The sequence below is a fragment of the Phytophthora ramorum genome, assembly GCF_020800215.1.
Source record: "Phytophthora ramorum isolate Pr-102 chromosome Unknown Phyram_PR-102_s0008, whole genome shotgun sequence".
Lineage (NCBI taxonomy): Eukaryota > Oomycota > Peronosporomycetes > Peronosporales > Peronosporaceae > Phytophthora > Phytophthora ramorum.
Genome location: NW_027150654.1, coordinates 1,103,435 through 1,130,266, shown reverse-complemented (window position 1 = coordinate 1,130,266; position 26,832 = coordinate 1,103,435). Strand labels below are relative to the sequence as shown.

At 54.3% G+C, this 26,832-nt stretch overlaps 9 protein-coding genes across 9 annotated transcripts; 5 read left to right on the top strand and 4 right to left on the bottom strand.

Moving 5' to 3' along the window:
- Positions 1 to 798: 798 nt before the first annotated feature.
- On the top strand, positions 799 to 2,368 carry KRP23_9393 (uncharacterized protein; the record flags this gene model as incomplete). Its single annotated transcript, XM_067894943.1, has 2 exons — positions 799 to 1,845; positions 1,910 to 2,368. The coding sequence occupies 2 exons, from the start codon at positions 799 to 801 to the stop codon at positions 2,366 to 2,368; spliced, it is 1,506 nt and encodes a 501-aa protein (XP_067742571.1).
- A 153-nt stretch (positions 2,369 to 2,521) lies between these two features.
- On the bottom strand, positions 2,522 to 6,357 carry KRP23_9392 (PHD finger-containing protein; the record flags this gene model as incomplete). Its single annotated transcript, XM_067894942.1, has 2 exons — positions 2,522 to 6,073; positions 6,145 to 6,357. The coding sequence occupies 2 exons, from the start codon at positions 6,355 to 6,357 to the stop codon at positions 2,522 to 2,524; spliced, it is 3,765 nt and encodes a 1,254-aa protein (XP_067742570.1).
- Positions 6,358 to 7,218: 861 nt separating this feature from the next.
- KRP23_9391 (Retinol dehydrogenase 10-B) lies at positions 7,219 to 8,070 on the top strand (the record flags this gene model as incomplete). The annotated part of the gene is made up of 1 exon (XM_067894941.1): positions 7,219 to 8,070. The coding sequence occupies one exon, from the start codon at positions 7,219 to 7,221 to the stop codon at positions 8,068 to 8,070; it is 852 nt and encodes a 283-aa protein (XP_067742569.1).
- Positions 8,071 to 8,176: 106 nt separating this feature from the next.
- KRP23_9390 (Cys-loop ligand-gated ion channel) lies at positions 8,177 to 9,535 on the top strand (the record flags this gene model as incomplete). Its single annotated transcript, XM_067894940.1, has 1 exon — positions 8,177 to 9,535. One exon carries the CDS (start codon positions 8,177 to 8,179, stop codon positions 9,533 to 9,535), a length of 1,359 nt encoding a protein of 452 aa, XP_067742568.1.
- A 190-nt stretch (positions 9,536 to 9,725) lies between these two features.
- KRP23_9389 (uncharacterized protein) lies at positions 9,726 to 11,699 on the top strand (the record flags this gene model as incomplete). Its single annotated transcript, XM_067894938.1, has 1 exon — positions 9,726 to 11,699. One exon carries the CDS (start codon positions 9,726 to 9,728, stop codon positions 11,697 to 11,699), a length of 1,974 nt encoding a protein of 657 aa, XP_067742567.1.
- Positions 11,700 to 14,012: 2,313 nt separating this feature from the next.
- On the bottom strand, positions 14,013 to 14,813 carry KRP23_9388 (Carbonic anhydrase 6; the record flags this gene model as incomplete). Its single annotated transcript, XM_067894937.1, has 1 exon — positions 14,013 to 14,813. One exon carries the CDS (start codon positions 14,811 to 14,813, stop codon positions 14,013 to 14,015), a length of 801 nt encoding a protein of 266 aa, XP_067742566.1.
- Positions 14,814 to 17,771: 2,958 nt separating this feature from the next.
- KRP23_9387 (Alpha carbonic anhydrase 7) lies at positions 17,772 to 18,572 on the bottom strand (the record flags this gene model as incomplete). Its single annotated transcript, XM_067894936.1, has 1 exon — positions 17,772 to 18,572. The coding sequence occupies one exon, from the start codon at positions 18,570 to 18,572 to the stop codon at positions 17,772 to 17,774; it is 801 nt and encodes a 266-aa protein (XP_067742565.1).
- A 3,008-nt stretch (positions 18,573 to 21,580) lies between these two features.
- On the top strand, positions 21,581 to 22,381 carry KRP23_9386 (Carbonic anhydrase 6; the record flags this gene model as incomplete). The annotated part of the gene is made up of 1 exon (XM_067894935.1): positions 21,581 to 22,381. One exon carries the CDS (start codon positions 21,581 to 21,583, stop codon positions 22,379 to 22,381), a length of 801 nt encoding a protein of 266 aa, XP_067742564.1.
- A 2,048-nt stretch (positions 22,382 to 24,429) lies between these two features.
- Positions 24,430 to 26,672, bottom strand: KRP23_9385 (ERAD-associated E3 ubiquitin-protein ligase HRD1; the record flags this gene model as incomplete). The annotated part of the gene is made up of 5 exons (XM_067894934.1): positions 24,430 to 25,719; positions 25,795 to 25,947; positions 26,021 to 26,173; positions 26,237 to 26,389; positions 26,451 to 26,672. 5 exons carry the CDS (start codon positions 26,670 to 26,672, stop codon positions 24,430 to 24,432), a joined length of 1,971 nt encoding a protein of 656 aa, XP_067742563.1.
- Between the last annotated feature and the right edge of the window lie 160 nt (positions 26,673 to 26,832).

Here is a 26,832-nt window from a genome sequence, read left to right as displayed (position 1 = left end):
GATCTGCTCGTTCCACAGCTGCCACAGCCGTACCGCCGCATCAAGAAGGTTTTCGATCGTCACATCTTCGATGCAGCTTGGGAAATTATCACGGCGGAAAGCGCCCGGTTCAAAGCTGAAGGGTCTGCACTAGTAGGATCCTCAGGGGCAAACCACGGAGCTGACAGGGGACAAACCCAGCTCCACCAACAGACAAACGACTACGATGCCGCTCAAAGACGCTGCTGCGAGCCGACCTGGCACATTCCACTCGACAGCAGCGCTCAACAGATCGGTGGACTGGCGTCTCATTGCCTGATGCCCCTCGTCCTCGCTGGGATAAATAACGCGGCAACTGGAAGCTCGGCTATCAACGGACCGTTGCTGCGTGCTGTGAGCACAGCAAACGGAGATGTCCGTGTCCTTGGTGATTTCGCTATCGAGCTTCCGGCAGACACTCAAAGTCCAGAAAGACGGCCAGGCATGTCCACCACCGTCCACCTTGTCATCAAAAAGCTTAGCGCTCTGCAGCTCTTGAACGATAGGCAGGGCGGTGTCTGCTGCTGTCTCGCGGTTCACCTCATAGAGACCACAACTTTTGAGCTAGTGGACCCCGAGGCAAATCCAGACGCCCAACCTCCAGCCCCGACAATGCGTGAGTGTGTGAACGTTTATGCGGTTCGACCCGAGTCCATGCAGCCGCCAAGTAACACTGAGATCTCCACGCGAGAACTTCCCTGGGAGTTGCTTACCGTGGTAAGGCCGACGCGAGTCTCCCTGGAACCATCCATAGACTCAATCGTGCTCTCCCCAGACTCCATGTATCTCGCTGCCACGTCTTTCAGCTCGGCGATTGTTGCCTTGTACTGCCTTCAGCAAGACGAATCAATCCAAGGCACAGAAGCTGAGCGTCAGCCCCGGTTACTCTCGGCACCAGCATTCCAAGCTGATCTCACTGCATCGCGCTCCCCTTTTACTGACGACGAAGGCGACCTAGTCGTCCATTTTCTTGTGAGACCAGTTACTTTGCGGCCTCAGCGCGGCGCTCAACCACCAGCGCCACCAAGCACTTACGCGGTTGCAGTAAGCTATGGTCCCAAAGTGCTGAAGTTCTTGCTGCCGTCAAATGAGACTAGCAACACTCCACTGGGTTTGACTCCAGCCAAGTCATGGGAGCATTTGACCAAGATCTCAGCTTCAGCACAGGACATCACGACGCAATACCTGGCTGTAGGGTGCGAAGATGGTACACTTGTCGTGTGGGACGTGCTACAAGACACCGACTACGCGTTCCTCTCGCCATTTGACGACGCAGGGCCCCCAGCAGAGCCAACCCAGTCGAAGCCATCGAAGATCAGCAGCGTTGTCTTCTCTCCAGCCGGATACATCGCCGCATTATCGAAGTCACAACAACGACTCTACTTTTTCGATGTTCGAGAGCGTGGCAAGAGCACACTCATGCGAGTGGTATCTCCGCCTTCGTCCACCAATACGCGCCAACCACCTTCGCACTCTACTGTGATTATGACGAGTCTCGGAGTGTCAGCAGATATTCCAGTGGTGCTCGTCGAGTTTTCCAGTGGGATGGTAATGCTGTACGATGTCCGAAGTGCAGAAGCCATCGGTAGCGTTTGGTCGGCAGCACCGGCAGCTTCACCTCCCGTTACACAGCACCCCATTTCTTCAACAGAGGATAGCGCTGCGATGAGCATCGTCGGAAATCAAGAGGTGCTTGGAGTTGCTACAAGCTCGACGCCATCGATGGAAGCGGCGGAGGCAGGCATCGACCTGTACCGTTGGCGTGACCTTCTGCTGGCATATTTCCCCTTCTTCGAAAATGAGCTCCAGCAGCGCCAAGAAGAAATGGTGCGTCTGTTCCTCTTTGCTCTTCATGCACTTGTCTCGATAGTTAATCTTCTTCTTTCTGTAGACCACGTCGAATATCAAACAGCTATTCCTCTCAAGCGATATTGATAGTGCTTTTGCTGCAACTCCACCATCCATCGTGACAGCCTCAGGTGGGTCCTCGGACCTCCTCGAGAGTATGTTCTTGAGAATGGCCGGTGAGCTTCCGCCGTCTGCGCAGCAAGCACCACGAGCAAGGAATTCAAATGCCGATGCCTTGTCGCCGCAGTCTTCACTAGGACAAAGCTCGATCTCTAACACCCTCGGTACTTCTGCACCTACAAGCCAAACCGACAAAGAAGGGCTCGACCAAGGCGCTGATAGTTCGGTAATGCTGGAGCCGATAGTCCCCAACGGTACCGCTTTCTTCGAGGAATACTGCCGCCAATACCTCGATCCAGTGGTGGTTGCGGACAAAGAAGCTAAGCTGCACCGCAAACGCCGGGAACTTCTCAAGACAATGTCAGCAGGTGGAGCGTGGTGACTTCGTACAGGCCTTCAACAGCAAAGGTCATGCAAAACTATGAACTACAACAACCATCTGAAGGGAATAAATGCACTTACATTCGATTTCTGTCTCTGCGTCTTAGTCCTCCTTGACGACGGGCATCTCTACGCGTCAGAACGCGCGCTTGGTTTACGATTCCTTCACTAAGGAAAGCGATACAACGTTTGTGCCAAACTTCCAGCATTTTGAAGCCTTCAGAGGGCGCTTCGGCACCTTACGATAGTGTGTGGGGACGGAGAACGCGCCATTAAACAGCAACGGCTCCACTTTCCTTCGCTTTTGCGACGGCTCCTCTTCGCCTTCGTCGCTAGATGACTCGTCCACTTTCTCCACCAGGCCGCGATGCTCCAATTGGCCCAGAGCTGCCGTGACCATTGCTAGTGACGCAAGCCCAGAAGTACCAGTCTCGGCCGTCGAGTTGACCGCATCAAAGAGCTCTGTAACGCTGCGACGGCGGCGAAGGTCCATGCTTTTGAGCACCAGCGCAGCCACGCGGTCGACGCTCGCTTGTGGAGGAGTAGCTGCTGCAAGCGCGTCCACTTTAGAAACGTCGGCAGTTCTTGATTCGTTGCAGCAATTGGTCTCCCGGTTCACTCGATCGCTACCGCTCCACCCTGCCATGGTAGCAGCAGCAGCTATTGCCGCCGGCGACACGTACATACTGCTGTGCTTGTACTGGTCATCGCGCTGGTAGGTGCTGTCTTCGTACTCAAAAGACAAAGTGGAAGACTCGGAGGTGTACGCTTTGCGTAGCTGCCCAGTGCTGCCATACAATAACTCTGAGTAGCTCAGCTTGCCTCGACGAGGTCGCTGGCCACGATGCCCTCCCTTGTGCCAGTGTGATCCTGGATGAGGAGGCAAAGGCAGAGGCTCCTGGTCCGCTTCCTCCGGGACACTGCACTTAGCGTGCGACAGATCCCAGTGATTCATCGAGCAATACCATTTATCGGGCAGCGTAGACGACTTGATGTGCTGAGGCAGTTTGCGCCACTTGTTGCACTTTTCACACTGTGCCCACTCGAGCACCGTCTTCTTGATGCCAGTTGTGGTGGTGTTTCCAGTGGATCGCCCTCTACCTCCTTTGGAAGAGTGACCTCCGCCGTTACCCTCCGGGTTGTTGCTACTGTTGCTGTTAGCACCTTCCGCATTGCTGCTGCCCCCGCCAGTGGTTGACGCCCCGCTCCCTGTCCCAGAGACCGTTGCCTTTGAGCTTTTCCCGTGCTTGAACGAATTCGATCTACCTAAAGAAGTAAGGTCACTTGCTGAAGAAGTTGGCGTGATGCCGCCGCCTGGAGTAACCGACACAGAAGCTGCTGGTGCAGCGTCTGCAGTAGATGCGGCGGACCTTGGTTTCTTGGATGGACGACCAGACCCCGTGGCTTCCTTCTTCGCCTGCTTCAGCAAAAACACGTCCACCTCCGAAGGGTTTGGTGCGCTGCACTTCGCGAGCTCTGGAGCCCACGTATTAAGATGGCAGTACCATACTGCTGGCAACCGATCAAAATTAATAGATGCTGGGACGACGCGCCACTTGCCGCATTGTGTACTCTCACACTGCACCCATTTGACTTCCCGATACTTCTCCTTGAGCTGCTTGGTCATCTTGCGCTTCTTCGCCTTGTCCTTGTTTTTCGAAGACTTCTTCTCCTTCTCTTCCAACGCAATCATATCCGTAACAGAACCCTTTTGAGAGCCCCCATGTCTTTTTAATGGGCCCGACCCGGAGGAAGACGCATAACCACCGTCGTCTCCTGTGCTAGGAAGAATCGACCTGGATTTGGTTTTGACCTTGTTCTTCCTTTTGTCGGCTTGCGGTGACGGGTTGAGCTTCAACACCTCCTCGGCAACAGCACAGGACGCAAATCGTACGTCCCACGTGTTCATATTGCAGTACCAGTGCTTCGGCATCGCGTCCAGATTGAAATCTCGCGGGACCGTACGCCACTTCTTGCAGCTATCACATTGCACCCACTTTGCTTCGCTGTTTTCCTCCTCCTCCTCCTCTTCACTGGCCCCTCTCTTGAGAGCACGATGAGCTTCACGCTTAGCCTTGTTCTTTTTCCTTTTCTTGCCCAAACCAATTGTTCTTCCTGCTTTCGGGGTTCTCGGGGTTGCATCTGTGTTAGGCGTCGCAGACCCACCGGGTCTGTCATCATCATCGTCATCGCCATCGCTTGGTACATGCTTGAGCGTCAAACCGGCCGTAGCCGCACCAGATGACGACGGGATCAAGGCACTTGCAGACGGTGATTTCGGGATCTCCAGCCTCAGTTCACTATTGAACGACTGCTCACGTTGATCAGCACGGTCAGCATTAGTGCCATCACCCGCCTCTTTGCGGCGCTCCTTTTTCCGCTCAGATTTTACATCAGGGCTCTGTTCTTCCGCCGATGACCGAGCTTCCAACCAGTCTTTATCACCCTGTGGACTATCAGGCACAGGAGAAGAGGGCACCGGTGAATTCGTCTTTTCCTCGCCTTGTTCAATCTTTGACGATGGCACCGTTGGACGTTCCTCTTTAACTACTGCCCGCGCTTCATGTGACGTACCATCCGCCGTCGAAGATAGCTCGCCTTGAGAACTGGTAATCTGGTTGCTGGAGCGCCTCTTGTTCAGGGAAGGACTGGCCGATGATACATCAGAGTCATCATCATCACTTTGCCCCAACGCCTCGACCAGGCGCTCCTGTATCCGCTTCGTTGCAGTCGCAGGACTTTCAAATAGTGCAAGCGACGATGTTGGCGACCGCGGCACCCCCGCATCTGTAACACCTGCCGACGGAGTGACAGCTGCTGCATTTGACTCCGTCCGGCGACTTGATAGCGTTAAAGGGCTTCCTTTACCTCCACGAACAGCAGCACTTGTGCTGCCATCCGCATCGAGTGATTCCCGTTTGCTCCGCTTCCGTTTCTTGCCGTCTTCGTGCTCCTGCTCATCGTCCCCCAGCGATGCGAGGCTCTCCCTCTTGTGCTTGTCTTTCTTCTTCTTCTTTTTCTTCTTCTTCTTGTCCTTCTTGTCGCGTTTTTCGCGCTTCTCCTTCCTCCTGGCGCTGCTAGCACTGACGGCCGAGGCCTCCGACATAGCTTCCTCGTCGTTCTCCACCTGCACTTGACTCAGTTGTTTAGGCGGCGCGACCTTGACGGCCTTCTCCTCACTCTCTTTCCAGCTCTCACCTGCATGTTTGGGACAAATGATGAGCTTGGACGAGATCTGGCGCACGCAGTTCGGCGGCAGGCACTTGGCGTGGTAGGCCACGGGGCAGCGCATGCATCTCACGGCTTCCTGCTGCGCGCCTGATTGGTTGCAGCCTGCGCACGTGTGCAGCGGACAGATGAAGTGCGTGTTGATAGCGATTCGGGCCAAGGGGAACTGCGTGATGCAGTCCTGGTGGTAGAACTTGCCGCACGAGAGCGCGCGGCACTTGCGCACGGCCCGCTGGCTCGGGTCCGAGCTGCTGGCGGACGCCGCCTCGTCCTTGAGCATCTCGACGCCCGTGCGTTTGCAGTGGAAGCAGGCGTGGGTCTTGTTCCTGCAGCTAGGACACAGCCAAGCCTCATCCTGGGCCTCCGTGGCGCCGCTGTCGGGAGGCAGGCAGCCCGGATGGAAGGCGGAGATGCAGGGGCCTCCGCAGACCACGAGGTGCTCGCCCTCTTGCTCACAGACGACGCAAATGTGCTCTCCCTGAGTAAAAAGACGGTTCTGGCGTTAAAACGCACGGTAAATACCCGGAACGACGGGGGATCGCAGCGTACCTTGCTCCTGTCCACGTCCGATTCGGCTTTGATAGCCGTGAAGCGCTGCGTCTGGTTCGGAAACGGCCCGTGAGACGCCTGCAGCCGCCGTTGGTCCTCCTGCAGCTGCGCGCGCAGTTTCTTGCGCCGCTTCTGGTCCAGCGGCACGCGGATGAGCACCGAGTCGGAGCTGGAGCTGCTGCTGGAGCCGGAGCTCGCGTCCGAGTCCGCCATCGGCCGACGGGGGTTTCCTGGCTAGGCTTGTATGCAGCTAATGCCTGAGTGGGCGGCAATAAAGAAAAAAGAGTGCATTGGACGAAATGGAATTGAATTTTGGCCAATAGCAAGTCAGATGAGAGGGCTGGAAATAGAGGATCAAAACCCGCTAAAACCGATTGAAAGTTGCCGTTCATGCCACTTGCCTGGTACACGTAGCGTAGCGATGAGGGTTGATATCAACGTCACCAACGGACCGAAAGTCGTTCAGGATATCACGGCGGCGTCTGGCAGGGGGGGCTCAATTATACGAAGTGGAGGTGCAAAGGTCTATCAGACTGGGCACCAAATGCCTGAGCAGTTCGGATCCGTCGTCAACAACGCAGGCGTCCGTCGTCTGCGGTAAGACGCTGGTCGCGACGTCGGACATCACCATTGACCACACGCTCGCTGTTAACACGTTCGCGCAATTCTTGACTGCGCGCGTTCCTCCCCGGTATGGCGAAGCGGAACCGAGTCCACACTGCGGCGCAAGGTCGCTCAGTGGTGCTGGGCGCCATCGGTTTTACGGGTTTTCCAGCGAGGTGGAGTGGAGGAACAGTGCTCGCACTTCAGTACGAAGGAATGCCGTCCGTTCTCGGAGCTGCATCAAGATAGTCCCCAGCAACGCGCCAAGCCGGGACTTGTTGATCATGGCACGGATACTGAGCCATCATCAGTTGCCACTGGAAGGTCATCCCTCCTTGACATACAATTCCTCATCCAATGGATGTCATCCACCACTTCAACGTGCACACACTTAACCCCATCTCCACGTCGCCCCTCCCACTAATAAGCTCCGCCGTACCGCCAGCGATCATTCGCCAATTTACCGTCATAATGCTAAGCTGGTTGTGGCCGCAGAAGTCCGTGAAGGGCGACGTTGTCGTCATCACGGGCGGGGCCATGGGTCTGGGGCGTCTGGTGGCTCTACGCTTCGCTGCTTTAGACGCCACCGTCCTCATCTGGGACCTGCACGTGGCCTTGGGCCAGGAACTGGTGCAGGAGATCGAGGCTGCAGGCGGCCGTGCGCGTTTCTACGAGGTGGACGTGACAGATCGAGCCAAGGTCTACGTCACAGGCCAGGAGGTCCTCCAGGAGTTCAACGCAGTGGACATCTTGGTCAACAACGCCGGCATAGTAGGCGGGCGTCCCGTGCTCGAGTCGTCGGACGCCATGATTGAGCGCACCATGGCGGTGAACGTCACTTCGCACTTCTGGACCATCAAGGCGTTCCTGCCGATGATGAGCCAGAGGAACAAGGGCCACATTGTAGCTGTGGCGAGTGCCGCTGGGATCTTTGGTTCGCCTGGGATGGTGGACTACGGAGCCAGCAAGTCCGCGGCAATTGGACTCATGCTGAGTCTCCGCCAGGAGCTGCACGCTATGGGACTCTTTGGAGTGCACACGACCATTGTGTGCCCAGGATTCATCAAGACAGGCATGTTTGAAGGGGTGAGACCCCCGCCATTCACGAGCTGGTTGACGCCCGAGTTCGTGGCGGACCAGATCGTGAAGGCTGTACGCAGGAACCAGTGGAGAGTGCTGGTGCCATCCATCCTTAGTGTCATGGAGTTTGTGGCCACCATCATGCCCATGTGGTTCGTGGACTGGTTCATCCGCGTCACCAAGACGTCGCAGGCCATGAAGAGCTTCAAGCAGACACGCACCCACGCACTCAAGCAGGAGTAGCTTGTCGGGGTAAGTAACTGCAAGTAGTCAAGGGTCTCAATAGTCTGACCGAACACCGAGCGTATCTTCTCTAAAAGTCGTCTTTACTCTCCGACCAACTCGTCTCATGGCCCAGGCTGAGTCCTCCTCCGAAGCACTTCCAGCGCTCCATGTCGAGCCGGAGCTCCCTCCGAAGGTTGCGCGCTTAACTGGCCGAGCACTGTTTGAATGGAACGAGAGTTTGACGCCCGTCAGCGCCGTACAAGCTCACCTGCTGGATCTCGTGTCGGACTACGGAGTGTGGAAAACACCTGGAAAGTCTGCTCCAACATCCCCAACTACAGCTACGCAAACCGGAGCCGCGTCCAACAAGGAAAAGGTCCGACTGTACTGCATCCCGTCGATCATGGACATTGTCAACATCGATCCGATGAATGAGACGTTCACTATCAAGTTCACACTATATCTTCTGTGGCCCGTGGATCTTCATGCAATCGGCATGGGCGAGGTCGCTCAGCGTGCAATGGACAGTGGCCACTTCATTAACATGACAGCGGTCGAGATAGATCAATTCACCGAGCGCACACCCATGCCCGGGGTGACCTTCTTCAACGCCGTCGAGACCTACGATAGCAAGCCGGCAGACATTCGCGTGTACGGTGGTGGTGTGCTTTCCGGGTTCACGTGGGTAATGTGGAACCGGTCGATCCACGTACAATTACGTGAGCGCTGGGAGCTGCAGCTCTTCCCGTTCGACGTCCAAGACCTCAGCATCAACTTGCGCCTGAACGACGCGCGCTCTTGGGACTACTTTGACCTCACAGTTTGCAGCGTGCAGTTTCACCGCGAAGCTCTAACTCTCACGGAGTTTTACCCTCTAGTCCCCCAAATTGTGCGTGAACCTCCTGCGCACAAAGCCACCAAGGTTCGCATGCGCGTGCAACGCATCGCCAACTACTATCTGCAGAATATCGTGCTCATCATGTCCCTGCTGTCGTTGCTCGGCCCACTCGCTTTCGTGCTGGAAGTCGATGCACTGGGAGACCGTTTGTCAACCATTCTGACGCTACTGCTCACTGCGGTCGCGTTCAAGTACGTCATCTCGAGCGCGCTGCCCAAAGTGCCGTACAACACGCTCATGGACTACTTTATATTGGCGTCGACGGTGTCGCTCGTGCTGACGGCCTTCCTCTGTGCCGTGCCCAAGCTGTTGCTACCTCACTTTAGCGCCTCAACAGCCGACACAGTGAACAAGGTGCTAGGCTTCCTGAGTCTGACCATTGCCGTCGGCATCCCCATCGCCTGGACGAGCGCTGCGCAGTGGATGGTGCGTCGCCAAGAAACTTTCGAGTACATCGCGCTCGAGCCCAAGAAGAATTGGTACCATTTCCATTTCAGCCCCACGCCTTTCATGACCATCGCACAAAAAGAACCCACTGCAACCAAGAGCGGCGTCGTATCTCCAGGCACACAAAAAAACATGTAGCAACAGTTTTTGTGAGCGAAGAGCGCAGGAGGCCAACACATTGCATAATACAACACGTACAGTAGTATTTGAGTGCGACAAGAGTGAAAAATCGACCAATTTGCTGCTCTCTTTTTCGCACAATCCCCGCTTTAGTGCCCTAGCAAATCAGGTGTACGTTCAAAAGTCTCCGCCAGCGGAACTCTTCTTCATGGCGTCCAATGCGCGTTGGCTCTTTGGCGATGGCGGACACGAGGTGGTGCAGGTGCAGGTGCCTCCTGGATCTCTGGGTATCCTCCTGGACGGTGATGACCTGGACCGCCCCATGCTCGAGGGCTTCGCGCAGGTGTCGCCCACGGACGCGACGCAGCGCGGGGCCGTGGAGAGCAGCGGGCGCGTGCCCGTCGGCAGTTTATTGGTGGCCGTCAACGAGTACAACTTCATGGAAGAGGATCTGGGCTTCCACGAGGTGGGCGACGTGCTGCGCGACACGAGCCACTTGCCACGCACGTTAACGTTCCACGTGCCAGTGCTGGAGAGCAGCAACTTGCCTCTGAGTCAGCAATTTGTACCGAGGAGAGGCCCCCCACCACGAGAAGAAGCAGACGAAGAGGGAGAAGAAGATGATGATGGAGAAGAAGAAGAAGATGATGATGATGAAGAAGAAGAAGGTGAGAATGGGTCGTCTTCGTCGGCGAGAGATTCTTTTCAGGAAATCCACATGACAGAGACAGTTGCTGAGGTCGAGGACGTGGCGGCAGCGTCGGCTGTGCATGTGGCGGAGGATCAGACGAGCAATAGCAGCACGAGCTGGACACTCACGGGGTCGAACCTAGACGGGTCGTTGAACACGCCACTGGTGAGCAGTGCGAGCTCTGCCTCGCCGGAGAAACTACGGTCGGAAGAACCGCAACAAGTTGTAATTGAGATCCAGACGGAATCTTCACTGAAGCAGCCGAAGCCACAGTTGCCTAAGCCAATGGAGCCACCTCCGTCGCTGCCTGCTGATCTGTCTTTCGGTTCAATGGCGCTGGCACAGGCGCGTCACTTTGATAGTGACGATTCCAGCGATGATTCGAGTGGAGATGAAAGTCAAGAAGACGGCCAAACTAGCACCAGAGGTGTCAGTTGGAAACCTGTTGAAGCCAAGGCGTATTCATCTTCGGCACAAAGCGCCAGCAAAGAGAGCTTGATGTCTCCTGAACAGCCCCAAGAACTTTCGCCTCAGAAGCCGCATCAGCCATCGCCCGTGCCACTATCAATGGCTTCGAATGTGTCTTCTGGAACCATTGCTGCCTCGCTCATGGCACAGACGAATCAATTCGACCGAGATGACTCGGTAGAAGAAGAAGACGATGCAGAGTACGTGACTGCAGTTGCACCTCCTGGTCCGTTGGGGCTCAACTTGGATGGTGGAGTGCTGAACCGTGCTGTCGTCATGGGGTTTGCGAAATTGCGTGATGGCTCCAAAGGTGCTCTAGAGCGTAATGGGGGCATCCTGCCTGGCTCAGTGGTCGTACGCATTAACGGGGAGGATTTTTCACGCGCGACGCTCAACGATGTGCGCGCGAAACTTGGCGAGCTGGGCCAACAGCCACGCACCTTAGTCTTCCGCTTGCCCCCCAAAGCGCAGCAAGAGGAGCAACAGAACGCAAACTCGACGCGCCCAACTGGTATGCGGCGAGCTCCTACGTTACCTCCGTTCGAAGAAGACCACGATAAACGTCGAAAACTAGAGCTGGCTCTTGTCATGCGCTACGACAAGTCCGTGCTAGCCCGGCGTGAGTGCTGGTTCTGTATCGACGCCAAGTGGATGGCTCGATGGGTAGGCTTCGCGGCTCGAGGTGGACCAGCGCCCGGCCCCATTACCAATGAGACCCTGCTTCATCATAACTGGCGCAAGATGTTGGCCAGTGATACCCCTGGCCGACCGGATACTGCACGCGACGGACTTGTTCTCATGAAGGACTATCGAGTCGTGGCACCGATGGTGTGGTGTTTGTTCGCTGAGCTGCACGGTTTGGGAGAGGCACCTTTGCTTGCTCGATTCCTCATGGACGTTCATGCAGAGGCGCTGAGCGAGGGAGAGGTGAATACCATTCTGGAAGTCCCGCGCCCGAAGGCAACAGTGCTCGCGAACAACCTGCGCGATATGTGCCTAGTCCGGCCAAGCAAACTTCGCTAACATGTAAGACCGGTTTTACATTTTGCCACATTTGTACTACTACTATGCAGCTGCACTTTCATTCAATTCATGCTGTGGACGACTACGTTAGAGTTTTCTAATCGGATATCATGGACGCTGTAGTGCTTTAGCTGGTAAAATGACAACTAATCCGTGAGATAACCGGGGAGCTCTGGAAAAAAGTGCCCGGGATAGTCCGATGTATCGCTTTGTAGTGCAGGCATCTACCGAAGATGCCACCGCTTACTCGTGTTCGGCTCGACTTGGGGTTCCAGCCATCGCAATGCGCGCCACTGGTTGTTTTTCTTGGCAAGCTCCAGAGCGAGGTGCGTGAAGATCTCGTGCACGTCGATTGATGCCATAAGTCACTTGATGACAGCAATATGCCCGTTCGTCGTGGCAGTTCGAAGCGCGTCCTTGTGCTGGTTCGCATCCAGCCACTGCTCGACATCGAGATATCCTCTTGCCCGCTGCTAGTCCGAACGCGAACTCCGTGCACCCTTCACTTCGATGTTAGTGTACCATTGCACCACCTCGAGATGTCCTCGCTCGGCCGCGTACGTCGTCGCGGCAGCCGTGCACCCCTCCTTGCAAGTGGCCCATTTCAGCCGCAAGATCCATTGCGCCCGTCGTGCATCCTTCGCTCCGGTATCCATGCAACCATTGCACCATTTGCAATCCCTAATCATCACCGCCACGTTCATCGCTCTTGACGTGACTCCTCTGCAACGGTTAGCGTGCAATCACTGCACAGCTGATAAGTGGCGGAGTCGTGGTAGTCCGACAGCCACCACAGCATGTACACGTAGCCGCTGGCGGACGTCAAGACGGGGAGGGCTCAGCATTGGAGACCATTGTCGGCAGATACCTGAATGAACTTCAGGATCCTCAAGTGGGCGCCTCACCTCGCTCCACGTCCGGAATGACATATCGATTCGTAATTGAAGCTTGCCTGGTGCTAGAGGTGCTTAAATCCGTGAACCAAAAGACTTGCGCGAGTTCGCTTTTCGCGACGTTGTCTAGAGACTCCTCAACATCACTCAAACGATCCTTGATGCTTTTCTTGTGGTCAAGGTCTTTGCGGAGTGCATTGATTGTTTCCAGGAGGATGGCAACAAGAAATCCATCCTTGACGATAAGTGCCGCACCAGAATCGCCAGCGTAGATTAGGCACGAATACATGATGTGTCTTTTGTGAAGACTCAGGAGGTGCCGGATGCGGGAGCAAGTCCCAGCGTGATCTTCGTCGTCTTCCACGATCACAAATACTGCCTTTTCGACTTGGTCTTGCACTTGGGGGAGGATAAAATAACCGGAATCCTCGACTGTGCGCTGAGGCACCTGCACAATGAGCGCGTTGTCTTCATCCTTTCCGAGTTCAGTCACTGGTGACGATGACTTGGGCAGCTTCTGCTTCGCTCCATACGCCGCCCTGCTCGCGAAGGCCGTAAGGTCGGCGCAGCGATTCCGGCGACGTGGCTGTCTTTGTATTTCTCATTCACCACATCTCTGACAGCATCAACAGCTTCGACATCAACGGATAGAGCAGCAGCCGAGGTCACAGTGCTGCCATCTTCGCCCACGAGCTGGATCCTTTTCCGCGTCATCACTTCAACGCCTTGCGATGGGGTGGGTATTTTGTTTGTTAAAAACGCTGTTGTCCTCATCAAGTTGCTGTGCGCTATGCACGATGTTCTTAATCAGAGGGCTCGTCGACAGTACGTAGTTGGCCACCTCTATTTAGTGAGCGACGGACGGTATTTTCATTCGGCACGTAAAATACATGACTCAACCGGGACGCGTTTTTTACCTTGACATGTGAACAACGTTTTCGTTTTCAGTGAGGTACATCGACCCCACTTGGCGATGCTAACGACTTCCTATGTCCGTTCTACCGTCCTTACACCGATAACTAGCTTTCTCCCGGTCCAAACTTGCGCTTCCTCGTGGACACGCCCTTGCTTAAGTAACCACGGACCGTGACACGGCCGCAGCCATCGTCAATAGCCTCAGATATATGTGGCTTAAATAGTCATGCTCCCCTCGCGAGATGAAGATGGCAACCATGGTCGTGCTGTTTTAGCGAATCGCAGTCAGACATCCCCGTCTAACGATAACGACGTACAATCATGCGTCACTCAAGATCGCTATGCGGGTCGCGAACAACAACAAACCAACAACGATCGATTGCTTCTACTTGAGACCAATCCATATCCAGAGTCAACGTCGAGCACACAAACTTGGTTATATATCTATGTTATTGGCAAAATGGCGGCAGCTATCCTATCCTACGACAGCAGCCCGCTTACAGACTCACAGGTACGCCGTCACGACACGGCCGTTCAGCGGCTGCACCGGACGCGCGTTCTTGCCGTCGTCCGTGATGTGCAGCTCGCGCAGCTGAGACTGCAGGCGCTCCAGGTCGGCCGTCGACACGTCCACGGGCTTCTTGACCACCCACCAGTCCACGATCTCGCTGCACGCGGGCGTGGTTAGGCTGCCCGGGTAGTTGAAGACGCCCTGCGCGTCCGCCGCCTTGTTCACCAGGTTGGCATAGGACGTCAGGCTGGCCGCTGCCGTCGCGTTCGCGCTCACGTTGTCCAGCGCGTTCAGCACGGAGACCACCCACGGGTCACTTTCGCCCTCCACGGCCTTGAAGAACACGCCCGTCACCAGCAGCGCCGAGCTGTCCGCGTTGCTGTGCACGAAGTGCACCTCGCCACCCAGGTACTCGCCGTTCAGAGTGTGCTCCGACGGCACGTGCATGTGGAACTGCAGCATGCTGTAGGACGCACCGTTGGCCGTCACGGCACACGAGCCGCCATTCACGCTGGCTGTGAACGACTCCTCCGACTGCGACACATTGAAGTCGCCGCACGAGCCGCTGAAGGTGAGCGAGCGCTTCTCCGACACGCAACCCGCCATAGTCTCGATATCGATGGGCGACTGGCGCGAGCCACCGCATGTCGGGTATTGCTCAGCCCACTGGTCGGGTCCGGTGAGGCTCGTGTCGTTGGCCTTGTATCCCCACTGGGCTCCCTCGGCTCCGTCGGCGGCGACGTTGGTGGCGGCGAGTGCGACGATGGCGATGACAGCAGCGGAGAAGGTCTTCATGGTGAAGTTGATGAGGTTGCGGTGTTGATGTTGTAGTCGATGTGGTGCCGTAGAAGCAAGATCGGAAATGAAGTTGCTAGCTACCTGCCTTTGAAGCGGAAGGTTTAACCGAGCTACATCCGTTCAATCCCAGACGGATGCTGAGCGAACGCTGTCGAGCTGCCGCAGCAACAGATCGTGATTAGGCGGAGTAGAGCCTTGCGTGATCGGGTGACGGTCGACTTGATCAGCCGCTTGCTCCGCTCTCTACGACAACAATCCGTCGACAGACTTGAGGTGCTCCTGCATGGATTGATAGTAAACCGCTCCTGAAAACTAATACTACCATACAGTCACTTTCAAATACCTAATTAATATAGATATGATATCAGCCTAACAATAGGATATGCATAGACTGAGAGCAAATATACATCCAGTATGCAAAAAATTCCCTCACTCTATTTGCGTTTGAAGAGAACTATTTATCTATCCGCCCCGCTTAGAAGGGCGAAAGCGTTGGCCGCAGCCCTTACACTATGCGAATTCTGCGTTTTTAGCCATTGACCTCATTTTGCAAATGGCTAAAGATTATTCTGGTTAAGTATGATGTCGTTGCAGTACTTTGACAGTTCGGTCGGTTGAAGCACAATAAGTGTTCGCTGGATGATATTTATTCGTGCATTAAGCGAACAGAGAATACTGGAGTTTGTTGGGTTCTCGTGATCGTGAACTCTTTGAAAATAGGATTTTTTGAATAGTACTAATATTATACTTGTATGTTAATGGCGATTGTAGTTGCACATATGTAATATCAGCAATTTTGTCGACATGTTTCATTACCGTACTATTTCAACTGTAGTCATGCTGTTATAGTACATTATAGTATCAATTTGATTTTACTACATACCTGTATATCAATCCCTGCTGTCAATATACAGCATCCATCTGCTTCCATGTTGATGCGGTGGCTGCGTAGCGACATGCAGGAAAGCTCAGCAAAACTTGGCATTGTGGAGTTACACACACCGGCAAATCGCTTAAAATGAAGCCTGCTGTCACCACTTCAACGCTGGATCGGACCCGCTGAAAAACAGCCGAAACTTTTTCCTCATTTCGCCAGCGAGCCCAATCTCGGGAGCGGTTCAGCCTGGTTTTATCTTATGAAGATTCACCGCAGCGAGCGCAGTGCAGACAATGTTGATATCTCGACCAAGTCGATACGAGTACACAGCGGGTTTGGAGCGGTGTTTCCAAAAAAACCGTATATTTGTGAGAATGATTTGCTTTGTAGTCGAATGCCTTGGGAAACGAATGCGGATAGTTGTAAGCAGGCCCTGCGCAGAATCTTAAGCTGTCGCGAACATAATCTCTTGGATCGAACGACTGTGTAAAGTACATGTATTAATACCGAGTCCACCAAACACAAACTTACCACGGAATTGCGTTCGACATCTGTGCATGTAGATATTAATACGTACAACCCTCGGCAGCTCAATAGCCAGCATGGGCGCAATCTCCATGGCTTTCTTTACGAGACAGAAGACTGTACAAAAGAGAAAAAGGCGAGAAGGACATCGCAGTTGTGATAAGCGAGAGGTGTCACCATGCGCACATTCACGTACGCTTCTGCAAGCGCATCGATTTTATCCTGCGCACTCTCAACTTTCGCGGACGGAAGAGAACGCAGTGGAGTTCCTGGGCTAGATTTTGCCTCCGGCTGTCGGGGACATTTTTACTGAACAATCTTGGTACTCCACCGTCGCATGCACTCAAGAACGGAAGATACAGGAGACTACCGGCGATCATGTCGGACTGTAACCAGCGTCTTCCACGTCCGTAGCCTCCCCCAGTGGAACTTTCAGGCTTGGCAAATGCGGCAATATTTCTTGCTCCCTGTTCGGCGCCTTCGGCCAGCCCAGATCAACTTGACAAAGCCTCCGTCTTTTATTTGTGGTCAGGCCGGGTACCCTTCAGCACCCAGGGGCGATGACAATCGTTGTGAAGGCCAGGAAATGCAGGCGAAAGTGCACCCCACGGCGCGACCCAGATAGTATTACGTTTGCGACGATATTATATGAATGGGCGAAGCTCCAGACACACCGGAACGGCTGAATATCATCGACTACTATCTATTATAGTATAATAGATAGTACCTAATAATATAGCTACATGTACACTAAATTTGTCTATTCAAGTTTGTGTACCTCGGAGTTTTAGTAGGACCACGGTCGTGGTCTCCACACCTTTCGACACGCAAAAACCATGTACGCGTATCAGCTGAAAGTGCACGTACTTCATCGAGCTTCCATTTTTCGTGGGCCTGCCAGGTGATAGCACCGGATGGCTTGGGCACATCAGCAAAATCTTGATTTGAACTCCCCCACCTGTTTACACCATTTGAAGAATAAAATAGACCGTGTGGCGCTCTAAAGTACAGCTGTGTAACGACGGAATTAATCTCCAAGATTCTTTTCCGTTCGCTTTGTGCGGAACCGAGTCGTTGCCGTAGACCCCCGCGTAGGAAAATATTTATATCAACAAGCGTTTTCCCAACGCAAAGCTCCACACGACTTGTCTTTGGATTGCCGTCGTTTCACGGGAATGCCTGATGAGCTGAGGAGTGTACAGTACAGTAGCCACGGACCGCGACACGGCCGCAGCCATCGTCAATAGCCTCAGATATATGTGGCTCAAATAGTCATGCTCCCCTCGCGAGATGAAGATGGCAACCATGGTCGTGCTGTTTTAGCGAATCGCAGTCAGACATCCCCGTCTAACGATAACGACGTACAATCATGCGTCACTCAAGATCGCTATGCGGGTCGCGAACAACAACAAACCAACAACGATCGATTGCTTCTACTTGAGACCAATCCATATCCAGAGTCAACGTCGAGCACACAAACTTGGTTATATATCTATGTTATTGGCAAAATGGCGGCAGCTATCCTATCCTACGACAGCAGCCCGCTTACAGACTCACAGGTACGCCGTCACGACACGGCCGTTCAGCGGCTGCACCGGACGCGCGTTCTTGCCGTCGTCCGTGATGTGCAGCTCGCGCAGCTGAGACTGCAGGCGCTCCAGGTCGGCCGTCGACACGTCCACGGGCTTCTTGACCACCCACCAGTCCACGATCTCGCTGCACGCGGGCGTGGTTAGGCTGCCCGGGTAGTTGAAGACGCCCTGCGCGTCCGCCGCCTTGTTCACCAGGTCGGCATAGGACGTCAGGCTGGCCGCTGCCGTCGCGTTCGCGCTCACGTTGTCCAGCGCGTTCAGCACGGAGACCACCCACGGGTCACTTTCGCCCTCCACGGCCTTGAAGAACACGCCCGTCACCAGCAGCGCCGAGCTGTCCGCGTTGCTGTGCACGAAGTGCACCTCGCCACCCAGGTACTCGCCGTTCAGAGTGTGCTCCGACGGCACGTGCATGTGGAACTGCAGCATGCTGTAGGACGCACCGTTGGCCGTCACGGCACACGAGCCGCCATTCACGCTGGCTGTGAACGACTCCTCCGACTGCGACACATTGAAGTCGCCGCACGAGCCGCTGAAGGTGAGCGAGCGCTTCTCCGACACGCAACCCGCCATAGTCTCGATATCGATGGGCGACTGGCGCGAGCCACCGCATGTCGGGTATTGCTCAGCCCACTGGTCGGGTCCGGCGAGGCTCGTGTCGTTGGCCTTGTATCCCCACTGGGCTCCCTCGGCTCCGTCGGCGGCGACGTTGGTGGCGGCGAGTGCGACGATGGCGATGACAGCAGCGGAGAAGGTCTTCATGGTGAAGTTGATGAGGTTGCGGTGTTGATGTTGTAGTCGATGTGGTGCCGTAGAAGCAAGATCGGAAATGAAGTTGCTAGCTACCTGCCTTTGAAGCGGAAGGTTTAACCGAGCTACATCCGTTCAATCCCAGACGGATGCTGAGCGAACGCTGTCGAGCTGCCGCAGCAACAGATCGTGATTAGGCGGAGTAGAGCCTTGCGTGATCGGGTGACGGTCGACTTGATCAGCCGCTGGCTCCGCTCTCTACGACAACAATCCGTCGACAGACTTGAGGTGCTCCTGCATGGATTAATAGTAAACCGCTCCTGAAAACTAATACTACCATACAGTCACTTTCAAATACCTAATTAATATAGATATGATATCAGCCTAACAATAGGATATGCATAGACTGAGAGCAAATATACATCCAGTATGCAAAAAATTCCCTCACTCTATTTGCGTTTGAAGAGAACTATTTATCTATCCGCCCCGCTTAGAAGGGCGAAAGCGTTGGCCGCAGCCCTTACACTATGCGAATTCTGCGTTTTTAGCCATTGACCTCATTTTGCAAATGGCTAAAGATTATTCTGGTTAAGTATGATGTCGTTGCAGTACTTTGACAGTTCGGTCGGTTGAAGCACAATAAGTGTTCGCTGGATGATATTTATTCGTGCATTAAGCGAACAGAGAATACTGGAGTTTGTTGGGTTCTCGTGATCGTGAACTCTTTGAAAATAGGATTTTTTGAATAGTACTAATATTATACTTGTATGTTAATGGCGATTGTAGTTGCACATATGTAATATCAGCAATTTTGTCGACATGTTTCATTACCGTACTATTTCAACTGTAGTCATGCTGTTATAGTACATTATAGTATCAATTTGATTTTACTACATACCTGTATATCAATCCCTGCTGTCAATATACAGCATCCATCTGCTTCCATGTTGATGCGGTGGCTGCGTAGCGACATGCAGGAAAGCTCAGCAAAACTTGGCATTGTGGAGTTACACACACCGGCAAATCGCTTAAAATGAAGCCTGCTGTCACCACTTCAACGCTGGATCGGACCCGCTGAAAAACAGCCGAAACTTTTTCCTCATTTCGCCAGCGAGCCCAATCTCGGGAGCGGTTCAGCCTGGTTTTATCTTATGAAGATTCACCGCAGCGAGCGCAGTGCAGACAATGTTGATATCTCGACCAAGTCGATACGAGTACACAGCGGGTTTGGAGCGGTGTTTCCAAAAAAACCGTATATTTGTGAGAATGATTTGCTTTGTAGTCGAATGCCTTGGGAAACGAATGCGGATAGTTGTAAGCAGGCCCTGCGCAGAATCTTAAGCTGTCGCGAACATAATCTCTTGGATCGAACGACTGTGTAAAGTACATGTATTAATACCGAGTCCACCAAACACAAACTTACCACGGAATTGCGTTCGACATCTGTGCATGTAGATATTAATACGTACAACCCTCGGCAGCTCAATAGCCAGCATGGGCGCAATCTCCATGGCTTTCTTTACGAGACAGAAGACTGTACAAAAGAGAAAAAGGCGAGAAGGACATCGCAGTTGTGATAAGCGAGAGGTGTCACCATGCGCACATTCACGTACGCTTCTGCAAGCGCATCGATTTTATCCTGCGCACTCTCAACTTTCGCGGACGGAAGAGAACGCAGTGGAGTTCCTGGGCTAGATTTTGCCTCCGGCTGTCGGGGACATTTTTACTGAACAATCTTGGTACTCCACCGTCGCATGCACTCAAGAACGGAAGATACAGGAGACTACCGGCGATCATGTCGGACTGTAACCAGCGTCTTCCACGTCCGTAGCCTCCCCCAGTGGAACTTTCAGGCTTGGCAAATGCGGCAATATTTCTTGCTCCCTGTTCGGCGCCTTCGGCCAGCCCAGATCAACTTGACAAAGCCTCCGTCTTTTATTTGTGGTCAGGCCGGGTACCCTTCAGCACCCAGGGGCGATGACAATCGTTGTGAAGGCCAGGAAATGCAGGCGAAAGTGCACCCCACGGCGCGACCCAGATAGTATTACGTTTGCGACGATATTATATGAATGGGCGAAGCTCCAGACACACCGGAACGGCTGAATATCATCGACTACTATCTATTATAGTATAATAGATAGTACCTAATAATATAGCTACATGTACACTAAATTTGTCTATTCAAGTTTGTGTACCTCGGAGTTTTAGTAGGACCACGGTCGTGGTCTCCACACCTTTCGACACGCAAAAACCATGTACGCGTATCAGCTGAAAGTGCACGTACTTCATCGAGCTTCCATTTTTCGTGGGCCTGCCAGGTGATAGCACCGGATGGCTTGGGCACATCAGCAAAATCTTGATTTGAACTCCCCCACCTGTTTACACCATTTGAAGAATAAAATAGACCGTGTGGCGCTCTAAAGTACAGCTGTGTAACGACGGAATTAATCTCCAAGATTCTTTTCCGTTCGCTTTGTGCGGAACCGAGTCGTTGCCGTAGACCCCCGCGTAGGAAAATATTTATATCAACAAGCGTTTTCCCAACGCAAAGCTCCACACGACTTGTCTTTGGATTGCCGTCGTTTCACGGGAATGCCTGATGAGCTGAGGAGTGTACAAAGTACAGCACACAAGCATTTTTTCGTGGATCCGTTGTTGAAGCTCTTTCGATTTGAATGTTCGGTTTGGCGATATTTAGAGAGCGTGAGTACATGTAGCAGCAAATCAGGACATGCGCACATTGATGAGGAAACGACAACATAAGGATATCACCGCAGGCTCACCGATAGCCGATATGTACACTTTTTAATAAAATACTGCACATACGGAGGTTAATCAAACAGCCGGCGAGTGCCATTGATCACAACGGTGCGCTACGGGCTACCTTCGTCCGACGTCCTTCGTGAAAGCAGTGGCGTGGAGCTCGAACTTACAACTTTCCCAGCAGCCTCATTTCCGATCTTGCTTCTACGGCACCACATCGACTACAACATCAACACCGCAACCTCATCAACTTCACCATGAAGACCTTCTCCGCTGCTGTCATCGCCATCGTCGCACTCGCCGCCACCAACGTCGCCGCCGACGGAGCCGAGGGAGCCCAGTGGGGATACAAGGCCAACGACACGAGCCTCGCCGGACCCAATCAATGGGCTGAGCAATACCCGACGTGCGGTGGCTCGCGCCAGTCGCCCATCGATATCGAGACTATGGCGGCCTCCGGGACGGACAAGCGCTCGCTCACCTTCAGCGGCTCGTGCGGCGACTTCAATGTGTCGCAGTCGGAGGAGTCGTTCACAGCCAGCGTGAATGGCGGCTCGTGTGCCGTGACGGCCAACGGTGCGTCCTACAGCATGCTGCAGTTCCACATGCACGTGCCGTCGGAGCACACTCTGAACGGCGAGTACCTGGGTGGCGAGGTGCACTTCGTGCACAGCAACGCGGACAGCTCGGCGCTGCTGGTGACGGGCGTGTTCTTCAAGGCCGTGGAGGGCGAAAGCGACCCGTGGGTGGTCTCCGTGCTGAACGCGCTGGACAGCGTGAGCGCGAACGCGACGGCAGCGGCCAGCCTGACGTCCTATGCCGACCTGGTGAACAAGGCGGCGGACGCGCAGGGCGTCTTCAACTACCCGGGCAGCCTAACCACGCCCGCGTGCAGCGAGATCGTGGACTGGTGGGTGGTCAAGAAGCCCGTGGACGTGTCGACGGCCGACCTGGAGCGCCTGCAGTCTCAGCTGCGCGAGCTGCACATCACGGACGACGGCAAGAACGCGCGTCCGGTGCAGCCGCTGAACGGCCGTGTCGTGACGGCGTACCTGTGAGTCTGTAAGCGGGCTGCTGTCGTAGGATAGGATAGCTGCCGCCATTTTGCCAATAACATAGATATATAACCAAGTTTGTGTGCTCGACGTTGACTCTGGATATGGATTGGTCTCAAGTAGAAGCAATCGATCGTTGTTGGTTTGTTGTTGTTCGCGACCCGCATAGCGATCTTGAGTGACGCATGATTGTACGTCGTTATCGTTAGACGGGATGTCTGACTGCGATTCGCTAAAACAGCACGACCATGATTGCCGTCTTCATCTCGCGAGGTGAGCATGACTATTTAAGCCACATATATCTGAGGCTATTGACGATGGCTGCGGCCATGTCACGGTCCGTGGTTACTTAAGCAAGGGCGTGTCCACGAGGAAGCGCAAGTTTGGACCGGGAGAAAGCTAGTCATCGGTGTAAGGACGGTAGAACGGACATAGGAAGTCGTTAGCATCGCCAAGTGGGGTCGATGTACCTCACTGAAAACGAAAACGTTGTTCACATGTCAAGGTAAAAAACGCGTCCCGGTTGAGTCATGTATTTTACGTGCCGAATGAAAATACCGTCCGTCGCTCACTAAATAGAGGTGGCCAACTACGTACTGTCGACGAGCCCTCTGATTAAGAACATCGTGCATAGCGCACAGCAACTTGATGAGGACAACAGCGTTTTTAACAAACAAAATACCCACCCCATCGCAAGGCGTTGAAGTGATGACGCGGAAAAGGATCCAGCTCGTGGGCGAAGATGGCAGCACTGTGACCTCGGCTGCTGCTCTATCCGTTGATGTCGAAGCTGTTGATGCTGTCAGAGATGTGGTGAATGAGAAATACAAAGACAGCCACGTCGCCGGAATCGCTGCGCCGACCTTACGGCCTTCGCGAGCAGGGCGGCGTATGGAGCGAAGCAGAAGCTGCCCAAGTCATCGTCACCAGTGACTGAACTCGGAAAGGATGAAGACAACGCGCTCATTGTGCAGGTGCCTCAGCGCACAGTCGAGGATTCCGGTTATTTTATCCTCCCCCAAGTACAAGACCAAGTCGAAAAGGCAGTATTTGTGATCGTGGAAGACGACGAAGATCACGCTGGGACTTGCTCCCGCATCCGGCACCTCCTGAGTCTTCACAAAAGACACATCATGTATTCGTGCCTAATCTACGCTGGCGATTCTGGTGCGGCACTTATCGTCAAGGATGGATTTCTTGTTGCCATCCTCCTGGAAACAATCAGTGCACTCCGCAAAGACCTTGACCACAAGAAAAGCGTCAAGGATCGTTTGAGTGATGTTGAGGAGTCTCTAGACAACGTCGCGAAAAGCGAACTCGCGCAAGTCTTTTGGTTCACGGATTTAAGCACCTCTAGCACCAGGCAAGCTTCAATTACGAATCGATATGTCATTCCGGACGTGGAGCGAGGTGAGGCGCCCACTTGAGGATCCTGAAGTTCATTCAGGTATCTGCCGACAATGGTCTCCAATGCTGAGCCCTCCCCGTCTTGACGTCCGCCAGCGGCTACGTGTACATGCTGTGGTGGCTGTCGGACTACCACAACTCCGCCACTTGTCAGCTGTGCAGTGGTTGCACGCTAACCGTTGCAGAGGAGTCACGTCAAGAGCGATGAACGTGGCGGTGATGATTAGGGATTGCAAATGGTGCAATGGTTGCATGGATACCGGAGCGAAGGATGTACGACGGGCGCAATGGATCTTGCGGCTGAAATGGGCCACTTGCAAGGAGGGGTGCACGGCTGCCGTGACGACGTACGCGGCCGAGCGAGGACATCTCGAGGTGGTGCAATGGTACACTAACATCGAAGTGAAGGGTGCACGGAGTTCGCGTTCGGACTAGCAGCGGGCAAGAGGATATCTCGATGTCGAGCGGTGGCTGGATGCGAACCAGCACAAGGACGCGCTTCGAACTGCCACGACGAACGGGCATATTGCTGTCATCAAGTGACCCTGCACATACAATGAGCACAACTCCAGCACCATGTCCTGCTGAATGTTCATCTGTTTTCAGGTGTTATATTAGCAGGCGCCAGGAGAACAGCGTATCAATCAGTCGCTCTTCTTCTCTTCGTTGTCACTCGCGGACGAGCTGCTGTAGATGCGGTTGTAGCGTTGACGCAACTCTTCCCTGCGGCGCTCGGCCTCTGTCTGCGGAGCCGCCGGAATCTTGGACTCCAATGGAAGCGAAGTGGAGGGGTCACTAGCTGGGGCAGCTGATTGAACACGTTCCTGCTGCTGACTCGGGATCGGACGTTTCTCTTCTAGGTCCTCCTCCGAAGGTGCTGCAGCTTCAGACGCCGCCGCTGGGGGAGGTACAGATGCAGCAGCAACCGGTACTCCTGAGGTTCCGAAGGCAGTAGCCGGGGCCGATAGAGGAGCTGCAGGGGTGGCTTGTGCTGGATTTCCAGTTTGTGTCGTTGGTGCCGATGCAGGCGGTTGCTGAACGCCTTGGGTCTGTTGCGGAGCACCAAACTGGGCTGCTGAAGCTTGCAGTACTGCCAGTTGAGCATGCAGCAGGTCGATCTGGCGCTGAATGCTGTCAGGGTCCGCACCAGGCTGCTGCATATCCTGTTGCGACTGTGGTGGCACGTGGCCGAGAGGGGGCATCCCAAAAGGAGGCATCATACCGTATGCACCGGGCATACCAAAGCCGAAGGGTGCCCCCATACCAGGGCCAAACATCATTGGCGACATGTACGGGTTCGGATAGCCAGCAGGAAACGGATGTCCAGGTGCAGCAGCAGGAAAACCCGCAGAAGCTGGTGGCGTCGCGGTGTGAGTAGTTCCCGCAGGGGTCGTCGAAGCTGCAGCTCCAGTAGGATTCGGCGGCGGAACAACCCGCCCGAATGCAACTCCAAACCGGAAGCGAGGAGCACCCGGTGCAGCAGGTCGCTGGGCTTCTACCGCGGGGGCTGCTGCCGCTCCTGGTGCTGGTGGCGCATTGTTGTTCTCTGCGGCAGGCCGTGCAGCGCGAGCTGCTGGTCCATCGGGAACAGCGGCCGGGCGACGCGGTCCTGTCGGAATGGTGGAGCGGCACGTTGGGCACGTTTGCTGGCGTTGGACCCACATTTTGAGGCAATCCACGTGGAAAATGTGCGAGCACGGCAACTTCTTGCAGGCGTCGGGAGTCATTTCCTCGCGGCAGATAATGCACGTTCTGTCCGTCTCCTGCAGTTCTTCTTCCGTCGGGTTCGGGAAACGCTCGTTCAAATGGGCGGTGATTTTCCTGTAGCGGAAGTACGACGCGATACGCCGCTGCAAGTTCTTGATGGAAATCCACAGGTCACGCACAATGTGCAGCGGCATGCCGTAGTACGTGAAAATAAGCATGAAAAAGACCTGCACGGCAAAAGTCAAGGTGAGCGACCCAGCAAACAGGAACACTCTCACCTTCAAAATCCTGCCTGCACGTACCAAGTACACAACCAACTTGGTGACTTCAGAAACGAGCTCCAGATAGAAGAGATACGTGAACTTGTTGGTCCAGGCCCCGTCCATCCGAGAGTCCACCACGTACAGCACGTAGCGCAGGAAAGTGGCCACGATAGTCACCAGCAAAATGAGGAACTGCCAGCAACAAAATAAAAGTGAGCTCCGTCAGCCCACAACCTCTCACTTTCTGCAGCAATTGCAGCCTCACCTCAAATCCAAAGAGGATGAAGACTGAGGGCCCCATCTCCATGACTTTCAGCGTGCACCACACCACGAAGCCCATGTCCACGGCTGCAAGCATAGTCATGAGCCCCACGAGTCTCACGTGAGTGAGGCGAGAGATGGTGTCCGTTTGCTCGATCTGGCAGGCAGCACAGGTCAGCAATTGACAAATAGTACCAAATGAGAGACCCTCCCCACTCACAAACTCGATCCTGGCCTGCGACAGCCAGTGGAAGATCTTGAGGAACACGAGCGCCGTGAACAGCACCATGACGTGGAACGAGATCTCCTCGCGGAAGATCGTGAGCGCCAGACACGTCTCCGTCACGGCGTAGCGCACATTCTCGTGCAGCAGCTAGACAATAAGATTAGACAATTTCCTTCCGCATTTGATATCTTATATGAGGGTCGCTCACCTCCACTTCCGCATCGCGAAGTGTCCCGAGGAAAAAAGTTTTGAGGAGCCGTCCGAAGAGCGTCGTGAGCACAAGACCCGCGTTGCCCAACACCAGTACGCTGACCTTGGAGGTCACGAGGTAGATCACCGACGGGTAGAACTGCTGCCGCGTCACGTACGTGTACCAGAGCAGCCCCACGCAGGCCACGAGGCTCGCGCTCGAGTACAGCCAGAACTTCATCGTCTACGTGGCAGAAAGGATAGTGGTAAAACTAAATTTTACCATTGGTTCCTATGCGGCCAATCAGATCATTTTTATCTAAATCTCAGCCAATTGCAATGCACCAGAGGCAACTTCAACAAGTAGTTGCCTTTTTTCGTCTAGCCATTGACGTGCTGAA